Raw genomic sequence first — 20,318 nt, forward strand, 5'->3', positions numbered from 1 at the left:
CATTATCCATAAAAGTAAAAATGTTCCATTTTATATTTATTTTATATAATAGATGACTCAATATTATTAATTAATTATTCATCAATTATTTTTTAATTTTCTATATATTTTTTTCATCATCTATATTGTATATACACATAAAATTAAGCATATGCAAGGTAATATGATACTTTTCCATAACAAATATTCATAATTTTTTCCTCATTTTCTACTGACATTTTCACTTTTGTTTTCATTTAATTATTTTAAAGAATCTAATATTCATTATTCATAAGAAAAAATCAGCTAAAGAATCAAACAGACACTACTAAAATTTATTACTCCCTCTCTCTCACTCTCTCTCTTTATATAAAGTTGAAGGTAGACAATTTGATGTGACATTTTTCTATGATCAGTATTTTTATTTATCTTCATTCTTATATTTTTGGTCTTTTTTCCTATTTCTTCCACTAACACATAAATGTTAGAATTAAAAGAGAAATAAATAATTATTTAAGAGGAAAAACAAGTCTCGGCTCTAAGCCTCTAACCAAAATAGAATTTGTCTCTTGATTTATAAAAAAATCATTCTAAATTATTGTTATACCGCGCGAAGTGCGGATAAATTTGCTAGTAAGGTAATAAAAGGTCATAGAGGAAAAGAATCGGAAAGAAGTCTAAAAATATAAGACTTTTATTTTTTTATTTTTACACAATAAATTCTTTATTTTATTTTTTAGACTTGAATATTTTGGGATGAACTAATATTAAGAATTTGAATAAATAAAAAATTATTTTTAGAACAAATAAAGCAATTAATTAATTTGTAAAAGAATAAAATTAAATTAAATTGGGGTTGAGAGTATTTTTATACCAAGAAGTGAAAGGAGGGTTATCTTTCAATTAAAAACAAAGGCGAAAGATATTTATAAATCAAAAGGTATAAAAAAAATATTTTAAAACCATTTTTAATAGAAATAACTGCCCAATTCCCCAAAATACCCCAACAACCCCAGGCAACTTCCTCTTGTTAGCGGCTTCTGTACGAGTCTCAAAAGCCCTCCTTAAACCCTTGCAAACAGCAGCCCCCAAATTATGTACATGCATTTCCTCCTCCGTCGAAGCCACCACCAGCGTCAACAATGGCGGACACTATTCGACGATGCCCTTTCCCTCAAACATGTAAGAGATCGTGGACTCGACCACGCTGTCGAAAGAGAAAAAAATCTCAAACCACTTCTCAACATCAAGAACCTTATCAAATCTGAACCATCAAAATCTATTCCCTTAAACATCATCACACAATCTAAAGATTCTCTACAAATCCCATCTCGACCCATTGAACTTATCAGAAAATACCCTTCAATTTTCCAAGAATTTTTCCCAGCTAGCATAAACATACACCCCCATATCAAGTTAACCCCAGAAATTCTCAGTCTTGATTCAGATGAAGACTTATTCTACCAAAGTGTGAGTTATAAAGAAGATGTTGCAGATAGGCTTTTGAAGCTTTTGATGATAGGTAAAATTAATAAAATTCCATTACATGTTATTGATAAGCTTAAATGGGATTTGGGTTTGTGTAATGATTATGTGGAAACTATAGTACCAGAATATCCTGATTATTTTCAGGTGAATAATGAGTCAATGTTAGAGTTAGTTTGTTGGAGTCATGAGCTTGCTGTTTCCTTTTTGGAAAAACAAGCAATGAAATGTGAAAGTGAAGATTTGTTAGTTAAGTTTGATTTGAAGTATTCGAACGGGTTTGAGATGGATAAGAAGTACAAGAAATGGGTTGATGAATGGAAAAAATTGCCTTATATTTCGCCATATGAGAACGTAAAGAATCTTCCTGCAAAGAATGATGAAGCTGATAAGTGGGCAGTGATAATTTTGCATGAAATTCTTAGTCTTTGTGTTGGGAAGAAGGCGGAGAAAGATAATTTGCTTTTGATAGGAGAGTATTTGGGACTTCGATCTAGGTTTAAGAGGGCATTATTGTTGCATCCAGGGATATTCTATGTGTCCAGTAAGATCGACACACATACTGTGGTATTGAAGGAGGGCTATAAAAGGGGAATGTTGATTCAGAAGAACTCGTTGATGGAACTGAGGTATAAGTATGTTTATCTCATGAACAAGGTTATGGAGGATAAAAAATCGAAAGATATGCAGCAAAAAGGTAGTCATGATCTGAAAGAAGGTGATGCAAAGGAAACTGATGTTGATATGGAAGATGAAGAAGAAGAAGACGATGATGAGGATTCTGATGATGTGCATAATGACTACCATGATGACGAGACGGACAATGAGACTAGAGATGTGAAACCTAGCCAAAGATTAAACTTGAGGACAAGAATTGATGATAGAAACTCAATGACAAGAGATGATGATAGGAGGCCTAGCCAAAGATTAAACTCGAGGACAAGAGATGATGATAGGAGGCCTAGCCAAAGATTAAACTCGAGGACAAGAGATGATGATAGGAGGCCTAGCCAAAGATTATACTCGAGGACAAGAGATTATGATAGGAAGACTTCAGCTATCTCTCCGAGGACGTCCTCGGGGAGAAATCGAAACAGAGATGTAGAAAGACCATCAAGAAGATCGTCTTGGAGAGAAGAAAATAATGGTGAACAAGATGCTGGGACAAGATATGAGGACAGAAAGCTTCCAATAAATTCATTGAAGACTTCGGCAGGAAGAAGTTCCAACAGAGATGTGGAAAGAACATCAAGAAGATCGTCTTGGAGAGCAGAAAATAACAGTGAGCAAGATGCTCGAACAAGATATGAGGACAGAAAGCTTCCAATAAATTCATTGAAGACTTCGGCAGGAAGAAGTTCCAACAGAGATGTAGAAAGACCATCAAGAAGATCGTCTTGGAGAGAAGAAAATAATGGTGAACAAGATGCTGGGACAAGATATGAGGACAGAAAGCTTCCAATAAATTCATTGAAGACTTCAGCAGGGAGAAGTTCCAACAGAGATGTGGAAAGAACATCAAGAAGATCGTCTTGGAGAGCAGAAAATAACAGTGAGCAAGATGCTCGGACAAGATATGAGGATAGAAAGCTTCCAATAAATTCACTGAAGACTTCGGCAGGAAGAAGTTCCAACAGAACCAATGAAAGAACTTCTCGATCTTCTAGGAGGCCGGAGACTAATGATAAGCAATATGCTCACCGGAGATCAAGTAACAAATTTGATCTTCGTAGAAACCGGGGAACATCTGAACAGAGGAGGAATTCCACACCATGAAAAGCTATTCGCTCTGCGAAGGCAGTGCACAATAGGCTTGCTTTTGGTTGTTTTAGGTTTGTCAGTTCTTACTCACATATGCAAAGGCTGTAACAACATATTGCAGAATCTTGTCTCATCTAATTTTGGTAATTTAAGCGAATTTTCCTGTGTGATTCTTAACTGATTGATGTGTATAGACTTTATTATCATGTTTATTATTTTGCTTTTTGTCCTGTAATTTATGATGTCTCACCTGCTGATTTTACCTGCTCTTTATCAGCTTACATGAGTTTCCTGTATCTTTGGTGTGGTTTCTCAAGATTGTAAGTCATCCTCCAATTAAGTCTTAGGATTCTTATAATGATTAGAACACTAAATTGATTAAGTCTTGACGTATCGCGTGTTTTAGACACTTGTTCATCTCCTTAATCAATCTGGTGCTCTTTTTCCTTTTAAAGTTATCTATCTTTTGTTAATTTTACCCATCTGCTTGTGTGTTATGGATATGTCACAAGTGTCAATCTCACAGATATTACATTTTAACCCATCAAGACTGCTCATATCATCAAGCATAGAGTAGAAACTAGCACATTTTTCTTCTTTTTACTTCTTATGTTATAGAACAAATGTGTTACTCTGGAAATGATATTGACACAAAACATGCAGCTTAGCAATCTATCATGACCATATGATACAGGCAAATTCTAGTATAATCTTAACATCTAATTCTCCCTAGAATTGATAACACAATAAGCAGTGAACTTTTGTCCAAATGCAGTACATCTGTACAAATGCCCATCAGGCCCTTTTTAACTTCTTACTTTTGCTGCTTTTGTTAATTTTTTTTGCATCAATAAAAATCAGTAAGTACATTTCTATCCCTTAAACAAAAAATATTGGTTCTGCTTGTGTTTGTTTTCTCTGTCTCAGTTACTTTGAAATCATTCCAACTATAGTATTTTCGTTGTAGAATGGTGAAGCATTTAACTTAAAGCAAGGACGACAGACAATAATTTTCTGCTTAAAGATATCATCAGTATTCTGGTTTAGGCCAGTCATTTGGATAAAAATTCTAGAAATCCTGAAGAAATTGAATGAGTGCAAAACATAACAAAATAGTTAGTCTTTAATTGAAAGGGTTTTTGGTGAGGAAGAATGAGTTTATGACAGGGAAAGTTATATGGAGATAAGACAATGGTGGGTTGAATAATACGTATGCGCAGTTAGTTCTCATGACAAATATACTGTTTGTATCCGGTCTGTATGTCACCAACAGAGTTAAGAAAAATGAGTATTGTCTTCTCAAAAAAAGAAGAAGAGCAATTATAGAGCAGGTCTGGAGTTAAGTAAGAAGAAATGTATGTGGGAATCATATCAATGTGATCCTAACAACTGTTACCTTCTTACCTTATTAGCCAAAAGAGAAAAAAACAAATGTTACCTTCTTCATCTTCAAAAATAAATGTGGTCTTAACTCCATCAATGTAAAACTTGCTGGATCCTTCATTGATGGTCTGCTGCTATGAGGAAGTTCATTCTCTCAGTTTGGTTTTTGATTTTCCTGCCTAATGATTTTTCCCTTTTTGGTTTTATAATGTTCTCTTCTCTGAGTCCCTCCGGTCTATCACAAGTTCTTTTATGGTTTTATTAAAGCTTATTTGTTGTGATTTTCTTTACATGTTTAGAGGCTGCCTGTTCAATTGATGTGATTGGAATCGTTCTCTAGCATTATGCTACAAACTCATTACTACAAGGACTATTTTATGTTAAACCCCTATGAAATTCTGTTGCTATGATGAATTATTTGGTTTATGATTTTTAGCTTTGATATAGTCTTCAAGCTGATTGTATGAATCCAATTCATTTAGAGGCTTTGTTCTTTGTGAGGGATGATATTATGCATTTATATCAGAGTAAAAATGAACCATTTTATTGATAAAGTTTTGCAATTTGCATAAGAGTAAAATGAACCATTCATCTAAGAGTGAAGTGAACCGTAACTCCATCCTTCTAATAACTTTTGGTTCTTTGACCCTTGATCATCTTATCCTATTAACTTTTGATATTGCAGTAGCTAGCTGCTTTATCTTGTTCTGGTTGAATATCTTTGATAAAAACTACTTGCAAATAACCAAATATGATTGGCACATGGTGTTTTGGGGTTAAACATGTTAATATTTTTGGCTGATGGGGGTGGCTTTTTCGTTCCCTCTTTAATGAATGCTCTTTCAAGCTATTCTTGATGGAGTTACAGCTAACTCAGTTAATCCCTCCTCTTTCCCGGAAACTCGTTTTATACCTGGTGGCTTCTTTTATGAACAGTCCAATGGCTCCTAGGCATGACCTCCTGTCCATGCAAAAGGTTTGCACCATTGCTTCATACACACAGTCAGCAACTCAAAAGAAGGGAGTATTGAGGATTATTAACTTTGTTTTTGCTTAGCAAATTGTCCAGACCAAAAGCCAATCAAGTGAACATAGTGCAGTATTTGGTGGAGCAGGTGATAATTGAGTTTTGGTTAAGTCTTAACACTCTTCTGCTATGTTCAACGTAAGGTTTTATTCTTTGTTCTGGGTGGCATCCCTTTGCTTTGGTGATTTGTCCTATTATCAAATGATTTCTAGTTTGATATTCATGTGTTGACCTCTTGCCCAGATAACTTGGTTGCAAAAGTATACTCTTAATGTTTGAACGTAAAAGGCATCCTAAACGTGTTCTCAGTTTCTTCGAGCTCTGGATTGTTAACATAGCACCAGGTAATTATGGTATTAGGGATTGAAGAAATTATATTTAACCTTTATCTGATATTATGGATGAATTTTGTGTATGGATGGATATTTTGTGATTGTTTTGTTTGGAAATGGAGTGTTTGTCATGCAACTTTTCTGCTTAATCTCATTCTTATCAGTTCAATGTCAGATTTGGATGCATGCCTTTTGCATCCCCTCTATTTTGAATGGTTTGAGCAGAGGATGGTACTGATTTTTTAGCATATAATTCTTTTCCATTAAAGTTCGTGGGCTGGGAAAGTAGCTGCGCCTGCTTCTTAACTCTCATTCATCTTACTCTTAACATAATATGGTCATAAAGTTTAGGTTGTAACTTGATCATGAACGGAGTTGATATTTCCCATTTGTAAGGTTGGCGCCCTACACGTCTTGGAAAAAACATGCTTTGTATCTATAGTTATTTGGATTCTTCTTTCCAGCACTTTCAGACCGATAATCTTGCTGCAACAAGGCAGGGTTAGGAAGTTTAGGTCTCTCTTAGAGATAATTAGTTGTTCGTGAGCATCACGCATAGGCAAAAGGGAATGAGGAGGCAAAGCCACCATCTTCCACATATCTTGCTCATCCGATAGTCATGAATCACCAGACCTACATTCCGGCATCCAAGTCATAAACTTCGTGCTGATAATTTTGTACATGTAACAAAAAATAAAAAGGCGGTATTTGATATATACACAATGAATATGCCATTTTATGAATGACATTCGGGTCATTCGTAAAGAAGAAGCATGTAATTTTGCTATGGTCTTTAATGTGTATATATTCAAAGAAACTCCATCAATGTGATTGGTGAATAATGGAATTTCTTCTTTTACTGGAGTTCCCTCCTTTGCATATAATTGCCCAACTTTGGCAATACTCATTACTCAGTAAGTGGAAGTACTAAAATTGAACAATGTCATGAGAAAGCAATGGAAAAAAAATTAGTGCTGCAAAGGTAAAAGAAATTAAAAGAAAGGGGAAACAAAGTTATTGCTTTGTTTGTCTGTATGCCTGCTCTATTCAGCCGCACACTTGGAAAGATGACACAACTTTCACTCTTCTAGTATTTTGGGTACCTATTATTTTGCTGTTGATACATTTAGGGCTTGATAAAAACTTGTCTACGTCAATTTGTTTATGCCAATTCACGTAAAAACCATTTCAACATAAAAAATAAAAATAAAAACTAGAGCAAACATAATGATAGATTCGAAAATTTATTAGATCATTTAAGTGAGTTAATAAGGTAAAAATGTGTCACGCTCCAACCTCATCTGATGCCATACTTGACTTTGAGCGAATCTAGCTGGATGTGTACACTATTGGAATATATCAACCAAACTCTACATTCACAGATAACTAGGACTCAGCAAACAGAAGCCAAGCCTAGCAAGGCCATAATCAGAGAATCCTGCAACAACAACTATTTTAGCTAACCCAATAGTTCATAATAAAAACATGTCAATCGCTATGCGGATAGACAAGACCGTTATGATATCTATAATAGCAAGAGATACATACGAGGTTGATAAGGCTGCCATGCTGATAAGAACAACTAGTAAGACCAGCACGGACGACCGAAACGTACTATGCCATGACCCAAGTCTGCAAGCCTTTAAGAGTATAGTATTTGGCCGGGACAAAGCCCTGACCTACTCTTCAGCCATATATAATCGTAGACTCCCAAACTCTGAACTTGGCAACTCTGAATGAAGTGGAGCTTACCAATCAACTGAACTTGACGACCTTATTGAAGAAGCATGTCTACATATATGTCAGGAACTGTAGGCATGAATGCAGTGCCTCTAGGCAACGGAGCGTCGATACAAATACCAAGTATATAAGACAATTGAATAACTGAAACTAATACGGTAAAGTACTGTAAGTAATCAGGTATAGAATCAAGGGATAGTCAGAACGTACTTACTTGTTCTTAACCCAAACCTCACAAATCATATTCAATTCAACAATCAATTCGACCTAGCTAATGCCATAAAATAGCGAAGGTAATCATTGAAGCGAGTCAAGAATAGTCACAATACAATCCAATAATTCCTGACATGAATCATACCATTATAATCAAACAATAACCTAACCCAGCTAGCAAAAGCTCGGTAGGTACAAACAAACAATCGATATAATTTGACGGGAACCCATACGCTTAGCAGGTACAAGTCAATCTATAAACCCCTACTGGAAACAATCTGGTCCCGTAGAAAATCTGTATAGCTTTCTAGTCCGTAAGCTCAGTAAAACTATCACCACTAAAAAAAAGTGAAAACTGACCTAAAAATACCGACCTTTTCTTGAAGTCAGTAAAATCGACTTACGAAGGTGAGTTTCTTGATTTGTATTTTTTTTTAGTATGTATTCTCCTATGTCCGCGTCAATATGTATTTTTAAACGGGTAAACAAAATCAATTTATTACTTTTTGTATGTATTTTGTTTTAATAATATTGCTATGTTTGGGGAAAAAAGTTTTTATTGCTATAAATATGATAGATTTTATACTTTTATAGCATTTATATGAAATAATCAGTTCATAATTTCATGATTTCAACCCGCTTAAGTTTGGTCGGATTAATGATTAACTAGTTTATTTTGATTCGCTTACTTTAATGGAAAAATTACTTAAATACACAATTTATTTTATCATATTCTCTAAAATTTCCTACCATTTGAAAAAAATTACAAAAATTCTTACTCTCTCCTATTCCCGGATACATCACTTTACGTGATGTATTTAGACATTGAGTGATGTTTCCGAAATCATAACGCGATGCATCGGGACGTTGAGGGATGTATCCGAAATCGAGACGTGATGTATCGGGACGTTTTTGGGAAGCATCCGGATTTCACCAAATATAAGAAATTTTTGTAATTTGAAAAAGAATAGGAATATGATATAATTAGCTCTTAGCATTAATTTAATTCACTTAAAAACTGGGCTAACATACAATCCAAATTGATTCATTAGAAACTATTCAAATATTTTTTTTATTTGACATATTATGTATAATTATATATAGAAAAAAAGTTTATTAGGTACTTTGTTAAAATAAATAAATAATTTAAAACTTAATAAGAATTGGACGGGTTGAATTATGATTCAATTTTTAGCCCATTTATTCATTCAACTGATTTTGACCCCTCAAATTCAGTTCGACTTGCTCGTTTGACATTCTTAACAAATACTGTGAACTGTGAAGTAGATTGCTAATTATTGATTATAAAATGGAAATGTCTAAAATAAACCCGGTTTTGCTACATAATATTCCTAACATATATTATGCTATCACGTTACATGTGAGTGGTAAATCATATTTTTACCCTTCTCGAGATATATAATATGCTATGATCAAAATCTTTGTGTTCCTAACAAATATTCCAATACCCTAACGTACGTTTTCCAATGAAATTTAATTTGTCATTGCATTGATGTAAACGAAGTTTACACCCTTTTTGTTACTTGTAACTGTTGGGCAATTTGACTCATAAATAGTAATAATTAACATTTAACACGTTACATGTGATCAATTAGTGACACTAAACGTACGTAACAGGTCATGTTTAGCCGTTATATGTATTTAGTTTAATCATTCACGCCTATTGAACAAGAGTTTCATGTGGGAGAAATTGACTCAAGAAAATACTAACCTAAGTACATTTTGTGTTAATTACATCAGAGGTGAAAACATATATATAGGTATTAAATTATTGAACTATGAGTTGTGATTTAAGTTTCTGCACAAACAAGGCAGAATACATCAACAATTTCTGAAATTATTTGTCAATATAGTTTATTTACACATTCGAATTATAATATGTTTTAATTGAGTATATGTGAATGCATGATAAAACTTTTATTATTACTCATTCAAAAGTATTTTTATTACTCATTTCAAAAGTATTTTTATTAGATATTTCCTACTCAAATTTTGAAAAAGCGACAACATGTGTATTCATTTCTCAAACACTCATTACGTGTGTATATGTTAACCACATAAAACATGTTACCTCTTTTAATTATAAACATCAACCCTCAATTGGGACAATCATGTGCGATTTTATGCTTATTGAGGTTAATTCATATAATTAAAGAACATGACATATTTTATGTAATTAACTTATCTACATAACAAACGCTTAAAATTACATACAAAAGTTATTTTAAAAAAATTCGAGCTAGGAGATAGGAATACTTTTCCATTTCTTCAACTATCAATTAGAATAAATCATAGTTCAAATATCTAAATGAAATATACTAAAAGGTCATCAATATACTAATTCTACCTAAATTTTTTTAATCTAGGTGTAAGTGCAGCAAGTTTATTCCACGTTGAAAAAAGATAAAGAGTTTATAGGTTTCAAGTACTTTTTTTTATATAGATTATTATATGCGGATTCACAACTTCAAATCGAAATTCGTAGAATATTACTATAAATATATAGTTATATACTCATAGTTGAAAATATATGCTGTTTGGCTCGTATCCGTCACAATTTTCTTTACACGTCTATCTTCCCTTTGGCATTGGGCGGACCCATTTTTGAGACGATTTTTTATATAAAAAAAATGATATAAAAAGGTTAAATATTAATTATTATAAATATATATTTAATTTTATACGTCCTTAACATAATTGAGACCCTTCACCAAAGTATACTTGATGGCATGACATGACTATATAAACTATACTAAGTCAAGTACTAATTAAATCATGATTTAAATATCTCCTAGATCCAAATCATCATATTAAAGTACTCCATCCTCCTCTTAATTTTTTTTTGTCACACTTCCTTTGAGAAATAATAAATAAAATAATAATTTTATTATATCACTTCTTCTTATTATAAGTTATCTCATTCATTAGAAAATAAATTGAAAATGATTAGTAGTAGTACTTAATAATAACGATAAAATAGGTATAAAATGGTGAAATATTTTTTGAGTTTTCAAACTAGACAAGTAAATATGAACATCTATATTTTTAGTATAGTGGATACACAACAACAAATAAAGGATTTATCGATAATTCTTTCGCGACAATAATATAATTATCGCTATATTATATTTAGCTGCAATAATAAATATGAATATTTATAACCAATACTCTATATGAATGTCGTTAATGACTTTAACGACTTTGACTCTGAATAATGCAATGACATTAAATCAATTGTCACTAAATATTTTTGGGACAAAATATATGATCACTAAATGTCTCTTTTATTAAATAGTGACAAGTAAAATTGGACGGAGGGAGTATATGATTCTGTAATTCATTTGTTCTTGGATATAGCAAAAGTCAAATGATTTGTAGGGTTTTGTTTTAAAGCATCCATTAATTGTACCAAAAAGATGACTAAAGTTGAATTTCTTATTGTAATAATTTGATTTCCTATGGATTTGATGGTCGCATTTATTCGATTACTGTTATTTTGAATCTCATTCCCTTATAAATTGAATTTGAACCTAATTAACACCAATATTTATATATCCATGAACTGCTCAAAAATGGATAAATTATTTGTTGTGTTGTCGAACATTTAGCCTTTAAAAACAGTATTTCAAAGGTGATAAAAATATCAGCATATTCTTCTTTAAAATATTCTATTTAAAAGGCATTACAAGCCCTTTAATTACCTTTTCGTCTTTCATGATTCATGAAGTCATCCCAAAAAACAAAGTTTATGAAAATATTTTATTTTATTTTATATTATATTATTTTATTACTTTGATTGATCCCACATCGATGAGATGACCTATATTATTTCCTTAAAAAAACAAAAAGAAAATGAAGTCATCCCCACAAGAAAATAAACAATCTAATTAATCAAAATAAAACAAAACAGTCTCGACCACAAACATTTTTTCTTTCGTATTTCAAAGTAATTTAACTTTTCTCGTATCATCACTAATTAATAATCCTCAATACGTTTTTGTGATATCGTCTACTTCCACCTCCAAAAGGAACCTCTTAAGTTCATCATAAATATTGATGGATGCGATAGTATATTTTTGGAGAATTTCAGCAGTGTAAGTTTTAAATTTGAGGTCCAAAAACTCAAGAGAAAATTGACCTTGTTCATCGGTTTTATTTTTTTAAAAAAAATACAAAATCGATGGGCATCCATCGAATTTTTTTCGCTCAAAATTTATAGTTATTTTTAAAAAAATCGACGCAATCCCTAGTTTTTTTAAAAAATTAATTTTCTTACAAAAATCGACAAACATGATCAATTTTTAAAATGCAAAATTGTAGTTGAAGAGTACAAATAAAAACGATAAAAATATTTCATCAAAAAAATTGTGTGATCGAGTGTAGAATTGTCCAAAATCATAGAAAATACCTAGTTTGATTCCAAGTATCTACATTTTTTTATGTATATTTTTGAAAAATCAACGGACAGGGTCGGTTGTCCCTCGAATCGACCATGTCCATCGATTTTATGAAAGCAATGAAGTTAAAATCAGTAATGCACAGTCCATCGATTTGACGTTGATTTTTCTTTAAAAAATCGATCATGTCCGTCAATTTTTACCCTCAATTTTGATCCAGTTTTTAGTTGCGACGACAAATATTTGATAAAATAATCAATATAGTTTCAGTGAACATGGTTACTCCATATGATATCCGTATGATAATGCTAGTTGAAGTAGCAAATATTCGATAAAATAACTAATATGTGCATGAAATAACTGAGTAAGATAGTCATAATAAAAAGAAAAAAATGGCACAAATTCCAATTTTCCTAGCTTTAGTTGATAGAATTACTCGGAATAACACTAGTTAAAATAACAAATATCTGATAAAAATAATTGAGATACTCATATACTTTGTTGTAATTTGTAAAAAGGGAGAATGGCAGTGTCCAAAGAGGCTTTAGAGAAATACTTTTTAGATGAGCTATATTGAGTTGTCTGTTTCATGCCCGCCCCCCCACACGCACACTAATAAACACTAAATCTTCATCTAGTCTTCCCCATCCACTACTTTTTTCTTCTCCTATAAATGGCACCTGTTTGGATCCCACTTCTATTTCTCTCTAACATGGACACGGATTTAGAATTTTCACTAACGTATTTAAAAAGTAAAAATATAGTGTTAAAGATTGAACCCTTTCAACTACTAAATCAACCTCTAATATTATATTCAGAATGTTCAAAATATATATATCTCTCTCTATATATATTGGTGGTAGGGCAGTAGGTCGCTAAGAAGTTTCTTCTTATGAAATCCATTCGTTCGCTTTAGCCAAGCGGGCAGGGTGACAAGACTTTGATTAAAGATTTTATATATATCGTGTCCAGGTGAGTTCCATCAATACCCTCTAGATCCACCCCACCTAACACACAAAACTGAATCATACAAATAGGAAAAGTAAACATACAAGGCTAAACAGTATCATATCTATGCCTTCTTGATCACTTCATGAATTTCACGTCTTTTTGTTAATTGAGCTCTTCAATTATATATAATTTTGTAGAACTCGCCTTTTAACTTATGAGCTTAAATGAAATAGTAAAAATTTGCATAGTAACGTAAAAAAATGAAGGGAGATTATTAGTAAAAAATCATATAACCATTTCATTTTGCATGAGAATTTGCGTTGTCTTTGTGTTGTACTCAATTTTGAGTTTGTATGGTGACTACGGTCTATGAAAAACAAAAACAAAAATATGCTCATACACATTTATTATTTGTTAGAAAATATAGAATTATTCATGGAATCAGAGTATGAAAAATAATTTGCATTTGGGAGGAAGTTAGCCTATAAGGAAAAGGAAAGTCCTTTATATTTATTTAAGAAATAGGCGGCCACCCATCTCTAACTTTCTTTCATTTAGTTAGATGTGGTAAAAATCTCACACTAAAATAATTTTAAAAATAATTATTCTTAAACTTTTAACCTCCACTTGCTCCACGGATAAATCTTCGAGATCAAAAATTAAAATTTAGTAATCTAAAGTTTCATTTATAAGACAAGTGGAATTAAAAGTTCAAGATCGCTCATTTCCAAAATTATTCGGATAGAATATCCAAAAATATCTATCAATTAAAAACTGTCTATGTTGTTACTTGAAAAGAAATACGTTCGATATGTACCCATTGGCCGACATTCTAATTAAATTAAGACAGAAACTAAACATTCAAATAAAATAATACACCCAATACAAGATTTTCTCCAATCAAAATATTAAAAAAGACTCTTATAGGTACCTAACCTAATTAGTCTGTAGTTCTACTCTTACTCCCTATTAAGCAACATTATTGGTGTCAATAGCAAATTAAGTATTCAAATACAGAAAGTCATAAAAGTAAAAGTTAACTATAGGACACCAAAAATATAGGTAAACACCCTAATATAATATAGGAACCACTTGTATGGGTGAGCAACTCAAAGCAAAATGTTATTATATTAGAGAGCCTGAAATTATGGAACAACATTTTTGTATGGGACACCATGATATGTATTCCTTTTGTTTTTTTTCTTTCTTTTACAAAACCATGCCTTGAAAAAAGCAACTAAACAACAAAAAGACAGCCCCCCCCTAAAAAAAGAAAAAAAACCTCCAAATAATATTCCATACTTGTTTGCTTAACCTTTCTTTATGGAACATCATCAAACTTGTCCTTGATCATCTCATTAACCAAAAGGACATTTTGTTCATCATCATCACTTGTTGTGTCATCTCTATGCCCTATCATCTCCAAGTTGGTCAGTTTCTTCGCTTTCAATGCCTCGCCTTCCCAATCTGTGCAGCAATGCACAGCATATAGAATTGAGATAGCACAGGCTACTTGAGCTGATAACAGACCATACCATAGACCACTAAACCCAACTTTTAGCCAGAAGGCTAAGCCTACTGCCACTGGAGTTCCCACAAAGTAAAACGAGCCGAGGTTGATCCGTGCACCTATAACCGGCTGGGCTGTTCCACGTAGTATCCCACAACCGGTGGTCTGAGGACAGTTTCCGAGCTCACACAACCCTATTATTGGTAAAACTGATGCAACAAGTGCTTGAAGCATCTCATCTTTTGTAAATAGGCCTCCCCATTTGTTCCTGAAGATCACTGTCCATATAACATTTATGAATCCAATCACAAAAGCACAAGCTAATGCAACTACTGCAGCTAACTTGGCTTTGTATGGTTTCCCAGCTCCTAACTCGTTCCCGACCTGAATTTGAAATTAAATTAGTACAACTAACCTCACATCTCTTTTCAAAAACTCCACAACATCAATAAACGAAAATGGTATAACATTAGATTTGGAGATATTAAAATTACGATGGAAGTAAAATGCCAACCATATAAAATAAGCAAAGAGATATGACTATTTAGGCATGAAATCTTTGGTCAACTCTAGTTGGTTAAATGGCTATGTCATATATTAGCAACAGGGCGTAGATGTGGCACCTAGCACGATTTCTGTAACCATTCACTGAATCGGATGGATAGGGATATACATAAAGTATGACGCGATCAAGTAACTGACAAAAAGCATACAATCTTTAGGAAGATTATATGATACCATATAGGAGAAAAGTTTCTGTTTTTGTCCAGTTTATGTTATAATTATAATAGAAGCTTCTCTGTCTCTTTGGTATTTTAGTTACTACATGAAATCAAGAACCAATATTTCCATAACAACAGTCTCATACGTATAATTGATGAAAAAGCTAAAAAGAGGATATGGACTTCATATATCATATAGAATCAAGCACTCTAATACAAGAATCACATATAGTGCAACTTCAAGGACCAAATCTTAAAAGGACAACAAACTTAAGTTCATTGTGGGGTTCCTTGCAAATCAATATGCACAAAATGTCGACACATTTCATTACCTTTTAGGATCTTATTTCACCAAACTACCCAAATATATGTTCTTAACTACAGTAAATACCAAAAGATGAGCAGTCACTTGGAATAATGAATGGGAAAAGTATAAATGGCCTAACTGCTTTCCACTTCTAAAGCACTTGCTTAATCATTAAAAAAGGATTTAGGAGAACCAACCAACAAGCATTTGCGATGTATTTGATTCAAAGAGGTCAAATCATCCAGCAAATTAAAGCAAGTTATTCCCTTATCCCCTAATTAATCAGACACATATCTTTTCACAATTAAATATGTCAATTTGACAACAACATTCACAAGCACCAATATGTTACAACTCAAGGATCAAACAGACAAGTTACAAAAAACTGGAACATATCCATTCATTAGTACTAATTCGTCAGCAACCATTACAAAGATCATTATCAACTAACCATCACTTTATTTATGCTAGAATAAATAATTGCAGTAGCAGGAATATCTCTATGTCATCCATCCATAAGTTAAAGCACACAGACGGGGATTTTTTTGGGTGGGTCTGATTTGCGAGAGCTCAGCAGATTTCATGACTAGGAAGTTGGTTTGGCACAAAATTGCATAATTATTGACTCCTTTTTCATTTCAGAGCAGACACAGCTTATTGACTTAATTGAGTCAGACTCCCCAGAGAAGTGGTCCAGGGTCAGTCTTTAGATATGTTGGTTTGTCACGTATCTAAAGCAATTTCCCTTAATTACGTGCTACGCGTAACCACAAGTTCTAAACTCCATTTTCAATCAAACACGATCAATAAGCAGTACCATAAGAAAACAAACAAATTGTAATGTTTAAATAAAAGTTCTTATCATGTTAGCAGCATTAAGTGTGTATTATATGCTGCACCGTGCACGTAATCAAAGCAATCACAGTTTTATGGAAACTTACCCTAGCAGATACACAGCCAGCCAAGGCCATTGGAACAGTATACATAAGGCTAGTGGTCTGTATCATAATCCCAGTAGCAGCGACAGCAAGCCTTGGATTAGGCAAATATCCAGCAAGAACAGTCACAATCTCATACCACCACCATTCCAAACAGATCCCTATACAACTAGGAACTGCCAACTTCAGCAGTGGCCCCAACTCACCACAAATCCCTCCAATCCCAGCCGTCCATCTCCACTCCCACCTCCCATAAACATACAAATACCCCATCATCAGCACCATCATATGCAGATTAGTCAGCACTGAAGCCATAGCAACTCCTGGAACTCCTAGTCCCATCACCACTACTAAAAAATAGTTCAAGGGCACATGAAAGAGCACTGCCACAAAAGTGCACCACATCTGAGGCTTAGTTACCCCCTGTGACCTCAGATAAACTCTCAGGGGCTGTAACAAAGTGTTTGTTGCAAGATCAGGAAGTGAATAGATACAGTAAGTTGCAGCCATTGCTGTTATTTCCTTATCTTGACACATGAAAAGCATGATTGCCTCGAGATTGATCCACAAAAGACTTATTGGAATGATAGCTAACAAAAGTATGCAGATCATACGTTGTAGAGACAGTGACAGCAAGTCCCAGTTCTTGCTTCCATAAGCTTGACTACAAACAGGCTCAAGACCTGAAGCAAGGCCAACAAGAACAGAGTAACCAGTTATGTTTGTGAACCCAATAGAAAGTGCTCCACCAGCAAGTTCTAGACTTCCAAGCCTGCCCAAGAATAGAACAGACACCACTGCTCTAACATAGACTAAGAAATTCATTGCTGTTATTGGCAAAGCCATTCCCCATAGCTCCTTCAATTCCTCCACCACCTTTTTTTTCAATAATCAAAATGCAAGTTTAGCAACGGCTCTTCTATAACACACATAAACAATAAAATTGTAATCTTTGGGGATAAAACAAGAAAACCTGAGAAGCAGTAGGCAGTTTGTGGGAGAAAAAGGCAGGGTCTTTCTCTGCCATTGATCAAGCCTGAGAAATGTATAGTCAAGAAAACTCCTTAAAATAGCATGCAGTATCTTAAAGAAAGATAACCATCATTCAAGATTTCACCTTTTCTTTCTTTACATACAAAAAAAAGAAGCTAAAACAAAACAAACCCACCTCTGCTATCAGTTTCCCAAGACAAAACAGGTTGCACTTCAAGAATCACTTCAAACTATAACTCAAAAAGAAAAAGAAAATGATGAAGAAGAACACACAAAATTTGTTCTTTTTTCTTTTCTTTACACTATCAAGAAACTAAAACAATGAAAAAAAAAACGAACAACCCACCTTAACGTTTTCCCCTGAGCATCGGTTACTGAAACCAAAATGGTTTGAATTTCAAGATTCACAGAGAAAAGGGAAAGAAAATCAATGGGATTCTATAGGGTGGTGATATGTTGTGTGTATATATAATGGAAAATGGATATATAACTATTTTTCATTTTATTTTATTTTAAAGTATAGTAGTATTATGATACACTCATATACATATAGGGGTTTTGTTTAGGTAGTATACTAAAGTGGTAGAAAGTAATGATAATGGCGGCGACTGTGACCTGAGGACACATGAGAAAAGGAAAGCACTCTGCTCTAGTATTTATTTGTAGTGGATGGATGGATGGATAGGGACCCCTATCCTCCCCCTCCCCTCTTCCCTCCCTCAACATATAAAAAAACAAGAGGCAGGGAGGGGTTGGAGAATGAGACAATGGGATTTATTTTTTCACTACTGCTCCACTACCACTTTATACAGTTAAATTTTCATTGACAAGTGTATTTATGTTGTGCGTCTCTCTCTGTGTGTAAAAGGGGGAGATAAGAGGAACTTGGGAAAGGAAAAGAAAGGACCACCCGTTTGAGTTTGAAGGTTGGGGTTTTCGTTTTGTTTCGTATAACTTCGATTAATTTGAATTCATGACATATAAGAATTATTAAAGAAAACATATATTTTAATATATTTGTCTGATTTATGACGTGATACTAAGAAGTTTAAGAAACAAAATTGAATCTTGTGATAATATTGTAGCTGCTATTTTTCGAGCATGCACGGGATAAATTTCACCCGCAAACAACATAGCCTTAGAATATTTTTTTTATTTCTCATAGGTTCGATTAATTTAAATTTATCACGCATAAGAATTATTAAAGGAACATATTTCCTACTATTCATCTATTTTATAGTTTGTTTGTATGATTTTACTTTGATAGGAAAGAGTTTAAGAAAGTGAATGATTTTTTTTGGAATTATGTGATTTTAAATTAAAGATGTATAAAATAGATCCAATTTTTTTTAATTTTATGATATTAAACATGTCACGTGAAAAGTTAAAATTAGAAGGTTATTAAAAATAAAATAATATATATATTGTAAATGAACTAAAAAGGAAGTGAGACAAATAAATTAAAATTGAAGGGGTCTTTTCTCAAAAAATATTCATAACTCAAATTTGAGGTTTGACGAAGAAATTATATCCATTTTATTACAATCTGCTTAAATAATATTAGCACGCTGTCTATGTTTTTTTCTTCTTTTAACACAATATCTAAGAGTGTGGGAATGTTATTTTTACAAGTTGAATTGAATTCAAATCAAATACTTCAAGTAGTATACGTTAATAGATTATAATTTTTTTGTTTACTTAATAGATATTGAGGGTTTAACATTTACTAAAATGTAATTTCATGAAAAGTTCCACTTTAGTAGTTTAACTTTTGAAAAAGTTGATACAGGTAAGGTGAACAGAACCCATATTTTTATTTGCTTGAATTGCATGTTTGTACAAATAAAAATTGTAGTAACTCTTTTTTGAAAAAAGTTTTTTGATTTTTATTCTATAAAAGCTCCTTTTTGTTAAAAACTAAGTTTACAAACTCATTTCTTTCAAAACAACCCCCACAAAATCTTTTGAAATTTAATGATAAAAAGAAGACCTGACCTTTTCTTTGTCGATTTGTTTTTTTTGGCAATAAGTCTTTAAAGAAATGCCAGCAGTAGATTTGAAATAAGGATTTTTTTTTGAAAAAATTATCAAATTACACACTTTATATGTAAAAATTTTAAAAATTTCTCTTCTGATACATAGAAATGATACTGATACATCGCGATTTGACACATTTTCATGATATATCGCTAGTTGATACAAACCAAATACAAAATATATCAGTAAAACATAAGTTTTACTGCTATTTTTGTTGTGTTCATGATATATTAGGTGTTGTAAGTTGATTCATAAGTTCATTGATATTACAGTATTTGATTTGTATCAACTAGGGATGTATCATGAAAATAACTTATGTATCAAATCGCGATGTATAAGCGTCATTCGTATGTATTCGAAATCTGGAAAAAAAAAAAGAAAATTCAATTAATTACCAAAAAAATCAAAATAAATTGTAATTGAATTTTTTCACTATGAAATTTAAGTAAAATATCCCTTTTTTTTTTATTACAATAAGCTATCTAGCAGAAAGTAGTATTGCAAGTAGCATTACATATAGAT

The 20,318-nt window shown here is 32.6% G+C and overlaps 2 protein-coding genes across 3 annotated transcripts; one reads left to right on the forward strand and one right to left on the reverse strand.

Moving 5' to 3' along the window:
• Nucleotides 1-970: 970 nt before the first annotated feature.
• LOC129904426 (protein WHAT'S THIS FACTOR 1 homolog, chloroplastic-like) lies at nt 971-3,460 on the forward strand. The gene has a single exon (XM_055979994.1). It carries the CDS (start codon nt 1,075-1,077, stop codon nt 3,238-3,240), a length of 2,166 nt encoding a protein of 721 aa, XP_055835969.1. The 5' UTR covers nt 971-1,074; the 3' UTR covers nt 3,241-3,460.
• Nucleotides 3,461-14,348: 10,888 nt separating this feature from the next.
• Nucleotides 14,349-18,596, reverse strand: LOC129904534 (protein DETOXIFICATION 54). Of its 2 annotated transcripts, XM_055980092.1 has the most exons (5): nt 18,106-18,596; nt 17,935-17,989; nt 17,740-17,802; nt 16,770-17,642; nt 14,349-15,183 (listed from the first exon to the last, which is right to left on the reverse strand). In XM_055980092.1, exons 3-5 carry the CDS (start codon nt 17,791-17,793, stop codon nt 14,611-14,613), a joined length of 1,500 nt encoding a protein of 499 aa, XP_055836067.1. In that variant the 5' UTR covers nt 17,794-17,802; nt 17,935-17,989; nt 18,106-18,596; the 3' UTR covers nt 14,349-14,610. The 2 variants fall into 2 exon arrangements, with proteins under 2 accessions (XP_055836067.1, XP_055836068.1); XM_055980093.1 differs by lacking the exon at nt 17,935-17,989.
• Between the last annotated feature and the right edge of the window lie 1,722 nt (nt 18,597-20,318).

This window comes from Solanum dulcamara, chromosome 9, assembly GCF_947179165.1.
Source record: "Solanum dulcamara chromosome 9, daSolDulc1.2, whole genome shotgun sequence".
Taxonomy (NCBI): Eukaryota; Viridiplantae; Streptophyta; class Magnoliopsida; order Solanales; family Solanaceae; genus Solanum; species Solanum dulcamara.

Coding starts and splice junctions, on each gene's coding strand:
- LOC129904426 (XM_055979994.1), top strand. CDS start 1,075: ATGTACATGCATTTCCTCCTCCGTCGAAGCCACCACCAGCGTCAACAA.
- LOC129904534 (XM_055980093.1), bottom strand. CDS start 17,793: ATGGCAGAGAAAGACCCTGCCTTTTTCTCCCACAAACTGCCTACTGCT. Junction 17,643..17,739: donor AACTGCCTACTGCTTCTCAG/GTTTTCTTGTTT, acceptor TTGAAAAAAAAG/GTGGTGGAGGAATTGAAGGA. Junction 15,184..16,769: donor CTGGCTGTGTATCTGCTAGG/GTAAGTTTCCAT, acceptor TTTCAAATTCAG/GTCGGGAACGAGTTAGGAGC.